We start from the raw sequence: 14,689 nt of genomic DNA on the forward strand, positions 1-14,689 counted from the left end.
CGGATAAAAATAGCAATTTGGTATTTAATTACCCAGGCTCAGTCATAAGTGTTTGCACAGGTTGTTCGTACGACCCGTTTAGGAGCGGCCACTAATGGGTTAATACATACATTTTTACGTTTTAGATTCCTCGATAGGCCATGTTGTCGCAGCAACGGTCACACTGCTCCTTTCTCTCCCTTTCTCGCCCTCACCCACACACACACAATCAAGCGACCCCAATTTAATCGTTGCAAAAATAATGCAATTCACAGTTTATAGTCTATCAACTGGTCGCAATCGCGACAGCGCTAAAATCGCGCAAATTATTTCTTTATAATCCGATTGTCATAATTTGTGTGCCACGCAGATCCACCATCAGTATAATCAGTCCCACCGTCGACCAAGAGTATATAATACCATGATGACTGCCTAGCTGGAGGAGCAGAACAGCTGTTCGTGAGTAAAACGCAAACATCGGTAAATTCTGCCACATTATACACATTATCATATTTCTTTTGATGCAGTTTCGCACACACACACACACAGCTCCCGCACGCGCCGCACACCCAACTAAGCGAAAAGGAAAAAGATTTAAGAGTGCAGGAGGAAACCCTAAAAAGACCTTAGAGCATTTCGTGAATTTGTGGGGCAAAGGGTGAGTGGAGGTCCCATTTAGAGCACAATAAATTTTACGTCATTCACTGATAAGGTCATTCGACAGCAAACAGTAAATAGCAAGCCATTAGAATGCACAATTGGCTGGCATCACATGACGGCGAGGACGATGCGATGGCCGCGCCCTCGACGTGCCCCCCGGAGCATGGGAGTCGTCGGATCTTTGGCGACATAACCACAAATCGGCTGTGGACCTTCCGGGTCCTGATGCACGAGGATCTCGGGGCCAGCGAGCATCTGGCCGTTGTGGGCAACTGTGAGGCCCTGGGCAACTGGCAGCCGTCGGATGCGGCTCGTATGACGCAGGAGGAGAATGTGTGGAGCGTGGAGGTGTACATACCGCGTCACTGTGCCACGGAATACCGATACATGGTGTGTGCCGTGGAACCCAGCAGCGAAGAGCCGCTGGTGAGGCGCTGGGAAACACAGTTTCAGGTGGGAATCTGTTGATCTGTTTTCGTGGAATGCCTACTACAATGAATGAACCCATTGCAGGCCAGAGCCATTGAAGAGCTGGATGAGCAGCCGCCGGAGGAGCAGATGGATATCTTCGGCTCCGTCAACGGCCAGGAGAAGGTAGACCGGGGCTGGCTCACCAGGGAATCAATCGTTCAGCTCAAGTTCTTCTACGCACCGTTCACCTTCAAGCAACGCATGAAGCGACGCCATGTCCAGGTGAAGGTGACGCCCATGAATTTACGTATACCCAGTGCTGGGTTCGAGACGTCGAGTGCCACGGGTCCGATGTCGCCGCCGGAGGATTCCCTCTCGAACGACACGCACGACACTAGGGAGAATGGCGGGGACTCCTCCACGGCCTTTGCCTTCAGCGAGGTGGTCACGTTGAGTGCCGATGAGTGCGAGATTCGTGCCCAGGAGCAGTTCGGCACTGCCTGTGGACCCAGCGACCTGGTCATCTTCCACATAACCGTGGGAGATCTTGAGAACACGGCCTATCTGATCGATCTGTACACGTACAGCTCGCGGGTGGCCAAGGAGGATGGTCCGCCGCACCACTTGGGCTACCACTATGTGCTGCCCAATCTGTTCAAGCGCTCTGAGGGCAACCTGGAGATACCCATCACTTGTGCCAAGGGCCACCGACCGCTGGGCATGATGCGGCTGGGCTACCTTATCGTGCGTCCCTCGGCGCTGAGCGCCCACATGGACATGAGCGTCAGCTATGCCCGCTACTGGAACAACAAGTGGACGGGCCTGGATGTGGGCCATCGCGGCTCTGGCACTAGCTTCAAGGCCAAGGACGCTGTGATCCGAGAGAACACAATTACCTCACTGAAGAACGCGGCGGAGCACGGGGCCGATATGGTCGAGTTCGATGTGCAGCTCAGCAAGGATCTGGTGCCAGTTGTATATCACGATTTCATGATTTATGTCTCGCTCAAGTCCAAGTGTAGCATGCAGGAGCACGACTTCCTATCCCTGCCCATGCGGGAGCTGACGCTCGAGCAGCTGAAGAAGCTCAAGGTGTACCACACTGCCGAGGGCTTGTCGCGGGAGACGCGCTCCTTTCACAACGACGACAATCTCGAGCACCAGCCCTTCCCACAGCTCTCCGATGTGCTAGACGCCCTCGATATCCATGTGGGCTTTAACATTGAGATCAAGTGGTCGCAACGCCTGCAGGACGGACGCATGGAGGAGGAGTTTGAGCATGTGGTTGACAGGAATCTCTATATCGATTGCATTTTGGATGTTGTCCTGCGCAAGGCCGGCAGTCGCCGGATTGTCCTCAGCTGCTTTGATCCCGATATCTGCACGATGCTGCGCTTCAAACAGAATCGGTACCCAGTAATGTTTTTGACTCTCGGCAGGACCACCAAGTACGAACAGTATATGGATCCGCGCGGTAACTCCATGGAGCTGGCCGTCTGGCATGCGGTGGCCATGCAGCTGCTCGGGATTGTCGCCCATACGGAGGACTTGCTGCGTGATCCCAGTCAGGTAATAAAATGACACCACTCTCTGGAACAGAAATGCTGGGAGACTGGGTCACACAGACATGTTTCGAAATCATTCACCTGCGGACTTTTAGGTGAATCTCGCCAAGGAGCGCGGCCTGGTGCTCTTTTGCTGGGGCGATGACAATAACTCCCAGGATACCATCAAGCTGCTTAAGGGACTGGGCCTGCATGCCATCATCTATGACAAAATGGATGTCCTCACCACCAAGGAGGTGAAGGTGAGTCTCTGCCTTCTCTATACATTGCCTGTTACACCCAAGCCCTAATACCTAATGGCTCTTCTTCGCTTTGCAGCAAAGTGTGTTCCACCTACAGGCCAAGGACAGCCAAAAGGAAATGCTCAAACTGCAAGCCCTGGAAATGGGACACGTGTGGCACACCTCCGCCAATGGCAGCGAGGAACAGCAGGCCTAGTTGGGAGGGGAGAGCTCTCAACACCATTATTTTATACTCATCTATATAGATATATCTATGCCTGTGAGCCCTCCACACTTTCTTTGTGGCTCCAGCTTCTGCTCTGTCCGCTCTCTAGCATCTCTTGAAATCGCACGCATCCAAGTATCGTTTCATTTAGCCAATTGCATTTGTTTTTTATATATAAATAGTTCAATTTGAAGGCTGCCTAACCAAATATTTCAATCGGTCATTCTACTAATAATTTGGTTTATTTGTTTGCCATTGTCTAAGCCGCGCTCTCTGTACTTCAGTTTTTACGTTCCCACAGAAAAGAAACTCTTAAATATATTTTACATATTTCAATATAAAGTTGAAGGTGTTTTCATTGGATTTGTGGTGCATCTGGCTAATATTTCTTTACAATTCAAGCTCAACGATTTTTTTCCCATAATTTTGGTTTATATTCTTTTTAGTTATTTCAATGAAATTCGAATATTTTTCGATTCATTTTTGGTTTCAAACTTAATTTTTTGTATTTTTTTTACTCCGATACATGACTGCAATAAAGTTGAGAAGCTTTTTACTCAAAATTTCACAAGATTAAACGATTCACGGTTTTGATTTGGATCAGAAATATTCTTCCATATAACGAAGTAATATCTACATGGGAGGAAAACGCTTCCCAATTGGCAATTTTACACGATTTTTACTTAAATTATACAAATGGCCAATGATAGTCCGAGAGATTTAGTTTAATTCTTCCTCAACGATCGTACAGATAATAATATTAGATATTTTTTTTTCGTCGCAATTCGAAAAGATTTAAAGAAAATTATGAATTAAAAGTAAAATTTTTAAAAGTAAAAATTTTTTATAAGTATCTAAATATTTTATGAATATGAGGGGAAAAATTGGGAATCAAGAATATCTAATGGTATATTTTGTTATAAAAAAAATGTAAAAAACCATAAAAGTTATAGATTGTATCGAATTTAGATATTCCAAGACCTTCATAGTCCCAAATGAAAATGTACAAGTACAAAATTCTTATCCGAATATACGAAAGAATTTACAATTTAAATAAATTGAAGATAAACTTCAAAATAATTTCAAATATTCAAAAACGCTTTGTTTATTACATGACCCATACGCAGTGTTGCACTTTGGCGCCACATTCGAGGAAAATGACAGGGCAAAAGGAAACCCGAAAAGACGGAGCAGTGCGCATGCCTCCGATTTACTTCGGTTTGCCTCCAGAGCGGAATGTACGTAAAGAAGCACAACATCAACATCCCTCCAGCGCCAGAGTACTCGTACCGTGTATGGTGTACCGTGTACCGCGCACCCGTGTACTGTGGTACAGAGCGTGAAAATTCCATCAGTGTGTTGTTTCGGTTTCCTTTTCAGTTTGTAAAATCGCATCGAACGGCACGGCTCGGGACGCGCGCGCAGTGATCGGCATCGGCATCGGCAATAGAGAAACAGAGTGGTGTGTCGGAAACGGTAGTGAGAACCGAGTCGAGTCCCCAATAGAAAGCCCCTGTACCCGAAGAAGTAGGAGTCCGACACGGGCGGGGAGCGTGTGTGTAGTGTAGTGTAGTAGTGTAATTCTCTCACCTAATTTTTAGTTGTTGTTCCCATTTTTCGAACAAAGTCCTGACTTGGTTTCGGAACGAAGATATATATTAGAGGATATACCAGCCGAGCGGAGTTATGTTTTGCGGCAGAGCGCATCGAGGAGGTCCAGGCCCCAGCGAATAGGTGAGAGATGGCGCGGGATGATGATGGGGGTTTGGTTTTGATGGATGATTGTCGGTCGGTAGGTCGCTCATTCGCTCGTTGTACGGTCTAACGGTACAGCTATGGCCTCTATCCATGTGTCTGTTTTTGTGTGTGTGTATGTATATCAGAGGAGGGAATGGGGAAAAATGACACTGTCTCTGTCTCTGTCAATTTTAAAGTCAATGCTGGAAAACAATTAGGAAGTTTGTGATACACCAAAAAACGGAAAAATCGATGCGTGCGCCTGCCTGCCTTTGCCTCGGCGACACACACGTGTAAAGGCGTTTTGCATGGAGTAACTGTGTGTGTTTTTGAGTGCCTGTATGTGTGTGTTCTCTCTGTGTGTGTGTATACGTCATGTACACGCCAAAGTTAACGGAGACTTCATGCCACAACAAAACAGAGGAGCAGCAGCAGCAGTGTTACAGTACACGCCACTTACAAAACACTCTCCTGACCTACTGTGGACTCCGTGCCACCCCCATTTGCCCATTCGCCCACTCCCAGACCCCATTACAAGCTCCCACCGCACAAAAAAAAAAAAAAAAACAAAAATGAACGATCCAAAAGCGGAGCAGTTAAGCCCAAACCCCCCTTGGTGCCACCTTCTAACTACTTTACTTGCGTGCCACACACAGGATGTTTGGGAAAAGGAAATTTGGTATAAAAAAAAGAACACCTCATTTTAAATACTTCGTACGCGTACTTCTTGCCTCCGGAGGCAATTTACAACGATATACTACGATATTCTAGGAGCTTTGAAGTTCTCTATGCTCATTAAAAGTGAATAAATAATGAGGGCCTGTGGCTAAAAATAAGCACAGACAAACCATATATCATATGGGGGTATACCGATCGAAATGAGTTTTATGAATATGAATCGAGTGTTTTGCAGTATGAGTATTTAGCATTTAATGCAGAGACCGGACCCCAGACCCTCATGGATGGAAAAGTCTTGCCCTCAGCGTGTGTTTGTTTTGTTTATAAAGCCTCCATGATGATGATTTCTTTTTGGATTGTGGTTTTTATGGCGTTGATTCTCGGTCGAATCTCGAGAGTTGAGTTTCGGGGCAGCAGCCGGCAGTTGCAAGTAAACATCGAAATGGACAAACGAAAGGCAGGCGGGCTGTAAAACACAGCAGCAGCGCCCCCGAACAGACAGGCAGACATTCAGACATTCGGACAGCCATAGACAGGGGCACCACACACAGATACTCACACGGACACGGACTCGACACTCTGTTGCTCACTTGTAGGCGTTTCGCGATGAGCGTGTATTGGTGGCACCGTGTGAGTGGTGTAAACAATGCAGCGCCAAAACTAAATATTGTTTAAGAACAAATATTTGCTTTTTCTGCAAATCACGAAGGCGATTTCAGGCTTTATTTTTGTTCGTAGTATTATACTATTTTTTTTTTGTTTTTTTTTTTGTTTTTTTGTTTTGGTACCACTCTCCGAAGAATACTTAAATCCAAATCCAAAAAACTGATGACGCTATCGTTGACTGGTTCTATATTTAGTCCGATCTAGAAACAGGGATCGGAAACATTTGTGGGATGCGCTTCACGAGCTGCTAATGGGTCATTTCAATTGAATCGAAGCGAATATTATAGCCCCATTTTCGACATACGAATGTATGTTTTTGTACATATAAATTGCAGTTGTTCTGGAGCTCGATTTGTTGATTTTAAATATTTATGCGGCGTAGAATGAGTATTTCCCACACACACTGAATCATCGGATCGGGAGGATGCGCAGGGAAACATCAAACATCAATGCTGCTGTTTATTCGTGGAATAAAAAGTTATATATAATTATGATCACTGCTGTTCTACTGCTTATTTCGTTAACCTTAGAAATACTCGAAAACTAAGTGCACACTCGAATATTCCATTGGATCATCAAGTAAATGATAGGAAGCATCTATCAATGCTATTGATTCGTAGAATGATGAGTCTAGGGAACTTCCCCCGGATCCATTCCGCACTCGACTTCGATATTAATGGAGCGTATAAATATCGGATGATATTGTGTAGGATTCTAAGAATTCTCCAACGCGCGATTCATTAAGATAATACCCCATCCAAACTTATTTTCTCGATTTGTTGATCCTAAATGATGTTCTAAAAACAATCGAAAGTCAAGTGAATCATTGGTAGGATATGGGAAGGGGAAACACCTATCAGCACTGTCGGATTTAATTCACACACAATTAATTCATATTTTAGTCGTAGAAACTACTCGAAAACACAGGGTGTAAGTCATCAATCAATGCTTACAATTTTAGGAATTAGAAGGCTTACCTTTCATTTATAACTTCCTATAAATGGATCACTTTCGATATTCAATCTTGGATATCATAAACAATGTTTGGATTTCAGCCATAAATTGAATGTTGAGTGTGAAAGTTGGGCACTCACCTGAAGAGATATAAAATATGAATGTCTTAATGATTTGTATAAACCAAATATTGATTTAGCATCCATGATTTGTGTGCCTAACATTTGGCTGCGAGGGCAAGTGATAATTGATGGGTGAAATATGCTCTCTTGTTTTGTATTTTGGGGGAATCGGGAATTTGTATTCAATATTTATTGGATTGCTTAGAAACGGTTAGTTGGAATGAATTGATTTGGAAATATTTATGCCTCTTTAAAGCAAAATAATATAAATAAAAGTATGGAAAAATTATTGCAACACAAATATTATATTCATGGAAAGTTTTTACGAATAAATCAATAAATAAAAGTAAGATGGGAATGTGTTTACTGTGTGTTCCTTCACTCGTCAAAACACTTTAAATATAATCCATCAAGAGCATTGAAAGACTTTCCATGAACTACATATTTAATCCCCAAATGAATACAGAAAACACTCATGAATACTGTAACACTTTCCCCCTATTTCTCCCAGCGCCATGTCGTCCTACCGAAACCCAACCTAGTGAGTACTTCAACGCCTGAAGCGTCGCATTGTCTACCATGCTGTGGGTCTCCTAACATCTAGTTGATACGTTTTCAAGTGCACATGAGGTAGATCGAGAGCGGGAGATCGAGTGACTGAGCCTTGGTTTCCAGTGGGAGGACCATCGAGTGGTGGGTGTGAGGAAGGAACTGCAACTGAATCGTGGGGAAAGAGGACCGAGGGAAATATTCAGGTTTGAAACCACAAAACGCGGCACAAAACCTTCACCGAACACCCACAATAGCAGCCACAACAATACCCTATACATAACATTCAACGCAACACCAAGAAAACCCCCAATACACCCTCTATATATACACTATATATTGCAAAGAAATCATTGAATCATGACTTACATACCAAAAAAAATGCACTATACGCAAGCAGCCATGAATCTGATCAACATGGACTCGGAGAATCGGGTGGTGCTGAATGTCGGTGGGATACGACACGAGACATACAAGGCCACATTGAAAAAGATTCCAGCGACGCGACTGTCGCGTCTCACGGAAGCCCTGGCCAACTATGATCCGATACTGAATGAGTACTTCTTTGATCGGCATCCGGGCGTATTCGCACAAGTGCTCAACTATTACAGGTAATCAATGGACTCTTCTTAGCCCCTGAATGTCTCTTAAGGATAATCTCTGTCTCCCTCTCTTTTAGAACTGGCAAACTGCATTATCCCACAGATGTGTGCGGACCGCTGTTTGAGGAGGAATTGGAATTCTGGGGTCTAGACTCGAATCAGGTAGAGCCCTGCTGTTGGATGACCTATACACAGGTGAGTGCTCTTCAAGGATTGCTTTCCTGATTTACTTACAATCCATTCATTATCCTTCCTATAGCATCGCGACACACAGGAAACCCTAGCCGTATTGGATCGTCTGGATCTGGATACGGAAAAACCGTCCGAAGAGGAATTGGCACGCAAATTTGGTTTCGAAGAGGACTACTACAAAGGCACCCTATCCTGGTGGCAGGAAATGAAGCCGCGCATTTGGTCCTTGTTCGATGAGCCCTACAGTTCCAATGCCGCCAAGGTATGTCTGTCCTTATATATGGGATGCTATAAGGGTGCTTTAATGTGTGCTCCGAATTTATTTTTGCAGACCATTGGCGTTGTTTCGGTATTTTTTATATGCATTTCGATATTGTCATTCTGCCTGAAAACCCATCCCGATATGAGGGTACCAATAGTGCAAAAGGTGACCGTTCGAACGGCGAACGGTAGCACGGCCTGGGTCCTGGACAAGCCACAAACCAATGCGCATATAGCCTTTTTTTATATCGAATGCGTTTGCAATGCCTGGTTTACATTTGAGATATTGGTAAGACTATTTTGAAAAGCTTATGGAACACTCAAATGACTGTATTCTTCTGCTATTTGCATCATCTATGTGTTCTATCATCCTTGACCTTGATTAGTCAACAAAATATATACTAATCGTGTCCTTTTTATCGTTCAGGTACGCTTTATCTCATCGCCGAACAAATGTGAATTCATCAAGTCATCTGTTAACATCATAGACTATATAGCAACGCTTAGTTTTTATATCGATCTTGTGCTTCAGCGATTCGCATCGCATTTGGAGAACGCTGACATACTGGAGTTCTTCTCGATCATACGCATCATGCGTCTGTTCAAGCTAACGCGTCACTCGTCCGGCCTGAAGATCCTCATCCAAACGTTCCGTGCCTCGGCGAAGGAGCTGACCCTGCTGGTGTTTTTCCTCGTCCTTGGTATTGTGATCTTCGCCAGCTTGGTGTACTATGCCGAGCGCATACAACCGAATCCGCACAACGACTTCAACAGCATACCGCTTGGCCTGTGGTGGGCTTTGGTGACAATGACCACCGTGGGGTATGGCGATATGGCGCCAAAAACATACATCGGCATGTTCGTGGGCGCCCTGTGCGCCCTGGCCGGTGTACTAACCATTGCACTGCCAGTGCCCGTTATAGTTAGCAACTTTGCGATGTACTATTCGCATACGCAGGCGCGCGCGAAACTGCCAAAGAAGCGTAGACGAGTGCTTCCCGTCGAACAGCCGCGACAAGCGCGAATACCAGGTGAGATACATACATAATCATAATGTCTAGCCATACCATACCTTTTCGATCTGTTTGCAGGGGCTCCTGGCGGTGTCAGTGGTTGTGGCACACCGGGCTCGGGGCCACATTCGGGACCCATGGGCTCTGGCGGCACTGGACCGCGTCGCATGAACAATAAAACCAAGGATCTGGTTAGTCCCAAGTCAGGTGAGTCGTCCTCGTTTGTCCTTGCCACGGCAGCACCACCACCACACCCCCAAACAACCACAGCCACAACCCCGAAACCCCCTGCTCCCCCACAAGCAAGCATATCTCAAAAACACCTAACAAATCTGAGCTGCGCTTCAAAGACACCGCCAAACAAACTACCAAAACTACTTACCATTAAAGAGTAACCAGTTCTTAACATCTGCCCCAAAAGGCTCTTGCACAGCTGCACTCTGAGTTAGTTCATGGATTAACTCTCAAAGAATCACAGTTCCCCGAATAATCAATCCATATAAACCAGTAAGCAGACAAGTATCTCGTTCTTGAAGGAGACTTTGAGACTTCATGACCTTGGGTGCGCTTCCCCCTGCGCTTCTGGCGTTGCTATAATGTTTCCCATATATATAAAACTTTACCATTCCGTCGTGTACGTGTATATATGTACTCTATGTAATTACCATATGAAAATCGGCTTGTTTTATACTCCCCCCCTCCATTCCACAAGTTGATTCATTCATTCATTCGTTCGAGCTTTGCTTTTATTTAACGCAACACTCATCTCGAGGTTTCATTTCTTCGTGGATGATGATTGGAGGTTCCTGAGTTGTATGGAAATCTTAACTTAAAAGATTCTCTTTCATACAATTTATTAGGATAATACTTTCTTGGATTGAAAACACAGACAAACAAATAAATAGTACATTGGGTGATTACATCAAGCTGTTCTAAAGTTTAGTTCTGTGATAGTTTCGAGATATAAACAGATTCAATAAAGCATTTGGTTTAAGGTAGTAGAAGGATTTATTCCTATTTCCATACAGTGGTATAAAGTTTCCCGATTTAAATATTTCCAATTCTCTCTAGTATCTTGGGGTTTCCACTTCATATCATCCACGAATCTCTCAAGCTCCAACCATAAACTCAAAGAAGCATTTCATTCTCATATCCCAAACTTTCAGTTTACCCTTGAAGGCATTTTGTGTAAATTCAAGTCATTTCCACTTCAGAATTTATCTATTTAGGGTTTTGTTTTGATCCTAAAGACATCCCAACATATTTATAAAAAAACACAAAAACATTTATAAGATGTTAGATAATACAGGATTTGGATCAGGATGATATATATGGGAAGTTTCTAGACTACTCTCTATAAGGTCCCTATATCTTCCTGATCCATTAATCCCCTATATCATTACTACATATATGACACAAATAAATCTATATATAAATATAAATACAGTTTCTACAATGTTTTATGATACCCAAGACCCTCTATTGTGTGTATTTCCACTCTTAATTTTACTTTTGAAAACTCTGATCACATATTTTTGTATAATTTAATATACTTACTGTTTTTTTTGTTTTTGATAAACAATCCAATCCAAAACCCCCCTACAAATCTTATGTAAATAGATGAATATACAACAATGATTGGCAAACCGCGAGATGGCAAAAAGAGCAGGCTGCTCTAAGGCCACAGACACGAGCACCACATCAAAGAACCACAAGAAACCACAGCAACACCATCCAACAGAACCAGAAATCGAAACCAGATGAAGAACCAAACCCAAAAACCAAAACCAAACCCCAAACCCAAAACCGTTTGAAACTATGATTGAGAGATGATGAAGAAACTTTTCTATATAAGAATTTGGCAAACTGATCTATGAGAAAACGCACTGAGACAAAGCGAGTGCAAGCCCCAAACTACTGGACTACTGGATAGAGAGAATCAGAATCAGAGATGAACAGAAAATCGAGTGGTACGTTGGATGCCGTACATAAATATTGATACTCGTGTGAATATCGAGGACGTCTACTGTCTACTGCTATCTAGTGCTACTATCTACTACCATCACCAATCTGCTATATAATCGTATATCTACTGTAATCAACAATATGTAATTTTCTACGTGTTTTCTACCTCTTCTACCTCTCTCTCTATCTATCATATAAATATTCTATATAAATATCGTATACGTGTTGTTCTTCAGTTCTGGCTCGTTCGTTTCTTGGTTACAATAGAATATAAATGATCAACATATAATATATATTATATTCCGCTCTATAAATATGTATCTCTTTAAGTGTATCTTCTCTCTCTGCCTCTCTCTCTCTCTCTCTGTATCTCTGTGTGTGTGCGTGTATTTTTGTTATTCCCAAATACAAAAGATATCAAAGGCGAATTCCCCTTCAGTATCCCCCCCATAGATATAGGTATAAAAACAATCGAAAAACTCTCTGTATTATCTTGAACTCTTGTATTTCAGATATGGCCTTCAGTTTCGACTAAACAGAAAAAAAGAAAACATACCAGAAAGCTATTTTGTAATTTATTAAAAACCCGAAAAAGACACAAAACAAAAATCAAAAAAATCAAACAAATAATGAAACAAAGAAAGACCGAAACTCTACAAAAAAAATCGAACCAAAAACGTAACGAAATCAAAAAAAGAAAACTCAGTTATACTCGTAATTATGTAAAAAGAAAAATCCTTCGTTCGTTCGTTCTGTCGTTCATCATTCATGCTATCTGCTAACCAAAAAACCATGGACTCTGCTGGGCGGGTGTGTTGGTTAAAACCTTTTTAATAATCTCCTCCTCCTACTCCTAGTATAGAAAATCTAATAAATCTAACTCTAAACGTAATTTCCAAAGCCAAAGCATAACTCTCTCTCTCTTTCTCTCTCGCTCTCCCTATTAAACTATTTAAACTCTATAACCCCGTATCGAATCCGAATCCGAATCCCTTGCAAAAGTGTCAAATAGTTGAACAAAACTTCCAAAACTACTAGCTAGAGAAAAAACCACCCCACACCATCTCCCCAACAGCATTGATTCTAGAAAAGTTTTTCCCCCCTGATCCGTAACTTTTTCCCTTCTGCAAAACTTGAACGGAAATTCCTCTTTGCGATATGTGTAGCTCTAGAGATATGTATATGTATATGTACAATAAATACCTTACAATATAAGTGTTTGAAAAGCATGCTGCATGTGTTGCAACGTTCCTTGACTCGAATCTCGGAAAACTTTTGAGGATGTGTGATTAGTGTTTAGTGCTTAGTCGATGTCTCCCTGTAATCCTACTTGTTATTTATGTGTGTGTTCTTGTGTATGTGTATGTGTTGTTCAACCACCCCACCCCACCCCACAAACCCCAAACACCCCCCTTCTGTCTCGTATTGTAGTAACCAAAAAGTGCACCCAGTAATCAAAAACTACATAAAGTTGTGTCCCACTTGAAATGCGATTAAAACCCAAACGAATTTGGTCTCTCAGCTTTTGAAAAACCATGAAAATAATATTTATTTCTCTCTCTTTCTCTCTTTTCTTTCTTCTCTCTCCTCTCTCTCTCTCTCTCTTTCTGTAACTATCTTTTCCGGCTATATCCTACCTATTTCCTACCTACCTCAAAAAAATCTCGTATGAAACTATCTTTTGCGGCGGCCTTAACACAAATAGTTGCTCAACTCTTCGCAGGTCCACTGGGCGCCAGCATCGTGGCGATGAGTCCGCGTACGATGCTCGATTTGAATCCGGCCTTGGCCATGGGCAAGCCGACATTTCAGCCCCGATTCCCCACCCAACTGGCGGCCACACCGTCGCCCATGGCCAGCACCAACACCCATGGCGGTGCAGCCGCAGCAGCGGCAACGGCAACGGCAGTAGGCGTTGGAGCCACAACAACCACCGTAGTGGCACCGATTGTGCCACCAACCATTGCGGTCTCCACAACCGCTAGTGTGGGCAAGGACAGCGGAATTTCCACAACAACCACCACAGCTACAGCCGCAGGCAACGCCAATCTGGAGACCAGCAAGAAGGCCTTCCTCTAAAGGCAGCCAAGGCCCAACGGCCACTCTATGATCCTCTATCCACCATCTAAGCAATATCTAATCGAAATCTAAGGCTATCATCCTTCGCATACGTATTGTCTAAGTACCCAGAGTATACAGAGATATATATGTACACCTATGTATTCCCCAAGTATTCAGAGATCGACACAGGGATCCAAGGAAAACGAATCATCTTTGGGTTCCATATCATATCATGTTTCAGTCTGTCCAAAAAAAATAATGTTTCAGTCAAGACATATCGGCTATTTTCTGGGGTTCTCATATAAATACGATCCTAAGTTTCACTTTCAGACAGAGAATCGGATATCCCTTCGGAGCAAAGAAATTAGAGATATTTTTAAGGATCCTAGATCATCCTTTTGTTTACTTATATGAGGTCTCAAATCTATAAAAAGAACCAATCAAATCTAAGCAGCAATACATGATCGTAGATCATCATTATTTCTCTAGGAATATTTCCAGATGAATCATAGATCATCTTTATTTCTCTCATATCAATTTCCAATTGTATTTCCTAGAAACTTTTACGTTGACCATACAACAACAACAACATACCCATGAATCTTATATCGGATCTTATACATAACCCCAAACTATATATAGATAATACCTACAACAAATTGCTTGACAAAAACAAGACAAAGCCGAAAAGCAAAAGTTCTTAAGCCCCAAAAAAATGTTTTATCCCCCCAAGAAAAAAGCTTAATAATAAAATATTTTTTACACAAGCCATAGGATAAAAAAAATCCAAGAAAAATAGAAGAAGAATGTATATAAAACATAGATGC

At 42.9% G+C, this 14,689-nt stretch overlaps 2 protein-coding genes across 12 annotated transcripts; both read left to right on the forward strand.

Moving 5' to 3' along the window:
• Positions 1–164: 164 nt before the first annotated feature.
• On the forward strand, positions 165–3,404 carry LOC108162983 (glycerophosphocholine phosphodiesterase GPCPD1). 4 transcript variants are annotated; one of them, XM_033392539.1, is made up of 6 exons: positions 165–438; positions 507–637; positions 711–1,092; positions 1,153–2,619; positions 2,711–2,857; positions 2,934–3,404. In XM_033392539.1, exons 3-6 carry the CDS (start codon positions 730–732, stop codon positions 3,051–3,053), a joined length of 2,097 nt encoding a protein of 698 aa, XP_033248430.1. In that variant the 5' UTR covers positions 165–438; positions 507–637; positions 711–729; the 3' UTR covers positions 3,054–3,404. The 4 variants fall into 4 exon arrangements, with proteins under 4 accessions (XP_033248430.1, XP_017153479.1, XP_017153480.1 ...); XM_017297990.2 differs by having other exon boundaries at positions 166–459; positions 529–637; positions 704–1,092; XM_017297991.2 differs by having other exon boundaries at positions 166–438; positions 692–1,092.
• A 1,007-nt stretch (positions 3,405–4,411) lies between these two features.
• LOC108164058 (potassium voltage-gated channel protein Shaw) lies at positions 4,412–14,400 on the forward strand. 8 transcript variants are annotated; one of them, XR_004472980.1, is made up of 11 exons: positions 4,412–4,796; positions 7,731–7,760; positions 7,840–8,379; positions 8,448–8,565; positions 8,630–8,824; positions 8,894–9,112; positions 9,251–9,854; positions 9,915–10,043; positions 11,692–11,806; positions 12,314–12,611; positions 13,507–13,594. XR_004472980.1 is itself a non-coding variant. In XM_017299638.2 (10 exons), the coding sequence occupies exons 4-10, from the start codon at positions 8,171–8,173 to the stop codon at positions 13,878–13,880; spliced, it is 1,848 nt and encodes a 615-aa protein (XP_017155127.1). In that variant the 5' UTR covers positions 4,423–4,796; positions 7,731–7,760; positions 7,840–7,974; positions 8,169–8,170; the 3' UTR covers positions 13,881–14,400. The 8 variants fall into 8 exon arrangements, 4 of the variants coding, with proteins under 4 accessions (XP_033249396.1, XP_017155126.1, XP_033249397.1 ...); XR_004472979.1 differs by having other exon boundaries at positions 4,415–4,796; positions 11,457–11,806; positions 13,525–13,609; XR_004472978.1 differs by having other exon boundaries at positions 4,415–4,796; positions 11,457–11,806.
• The last annotated feature ends 289 nt before the right edge of the window (positions 14,401–14,689 follow it).

This window comes from Drosophila miranda, chromosome 4 (assembly GCF_003369915.1).
Source record: "Drosophila miranda strain MSH22 chromosome 4, D.miranda_PacBio2.1, whole genome shotgun sequence".
Classification (NCBI taxonomy): Eukaryota; Metazoa; Arthropoda; class Insecta; order Diptera; family Drosophilidae; genus Drosophila; species Drosophila miranda.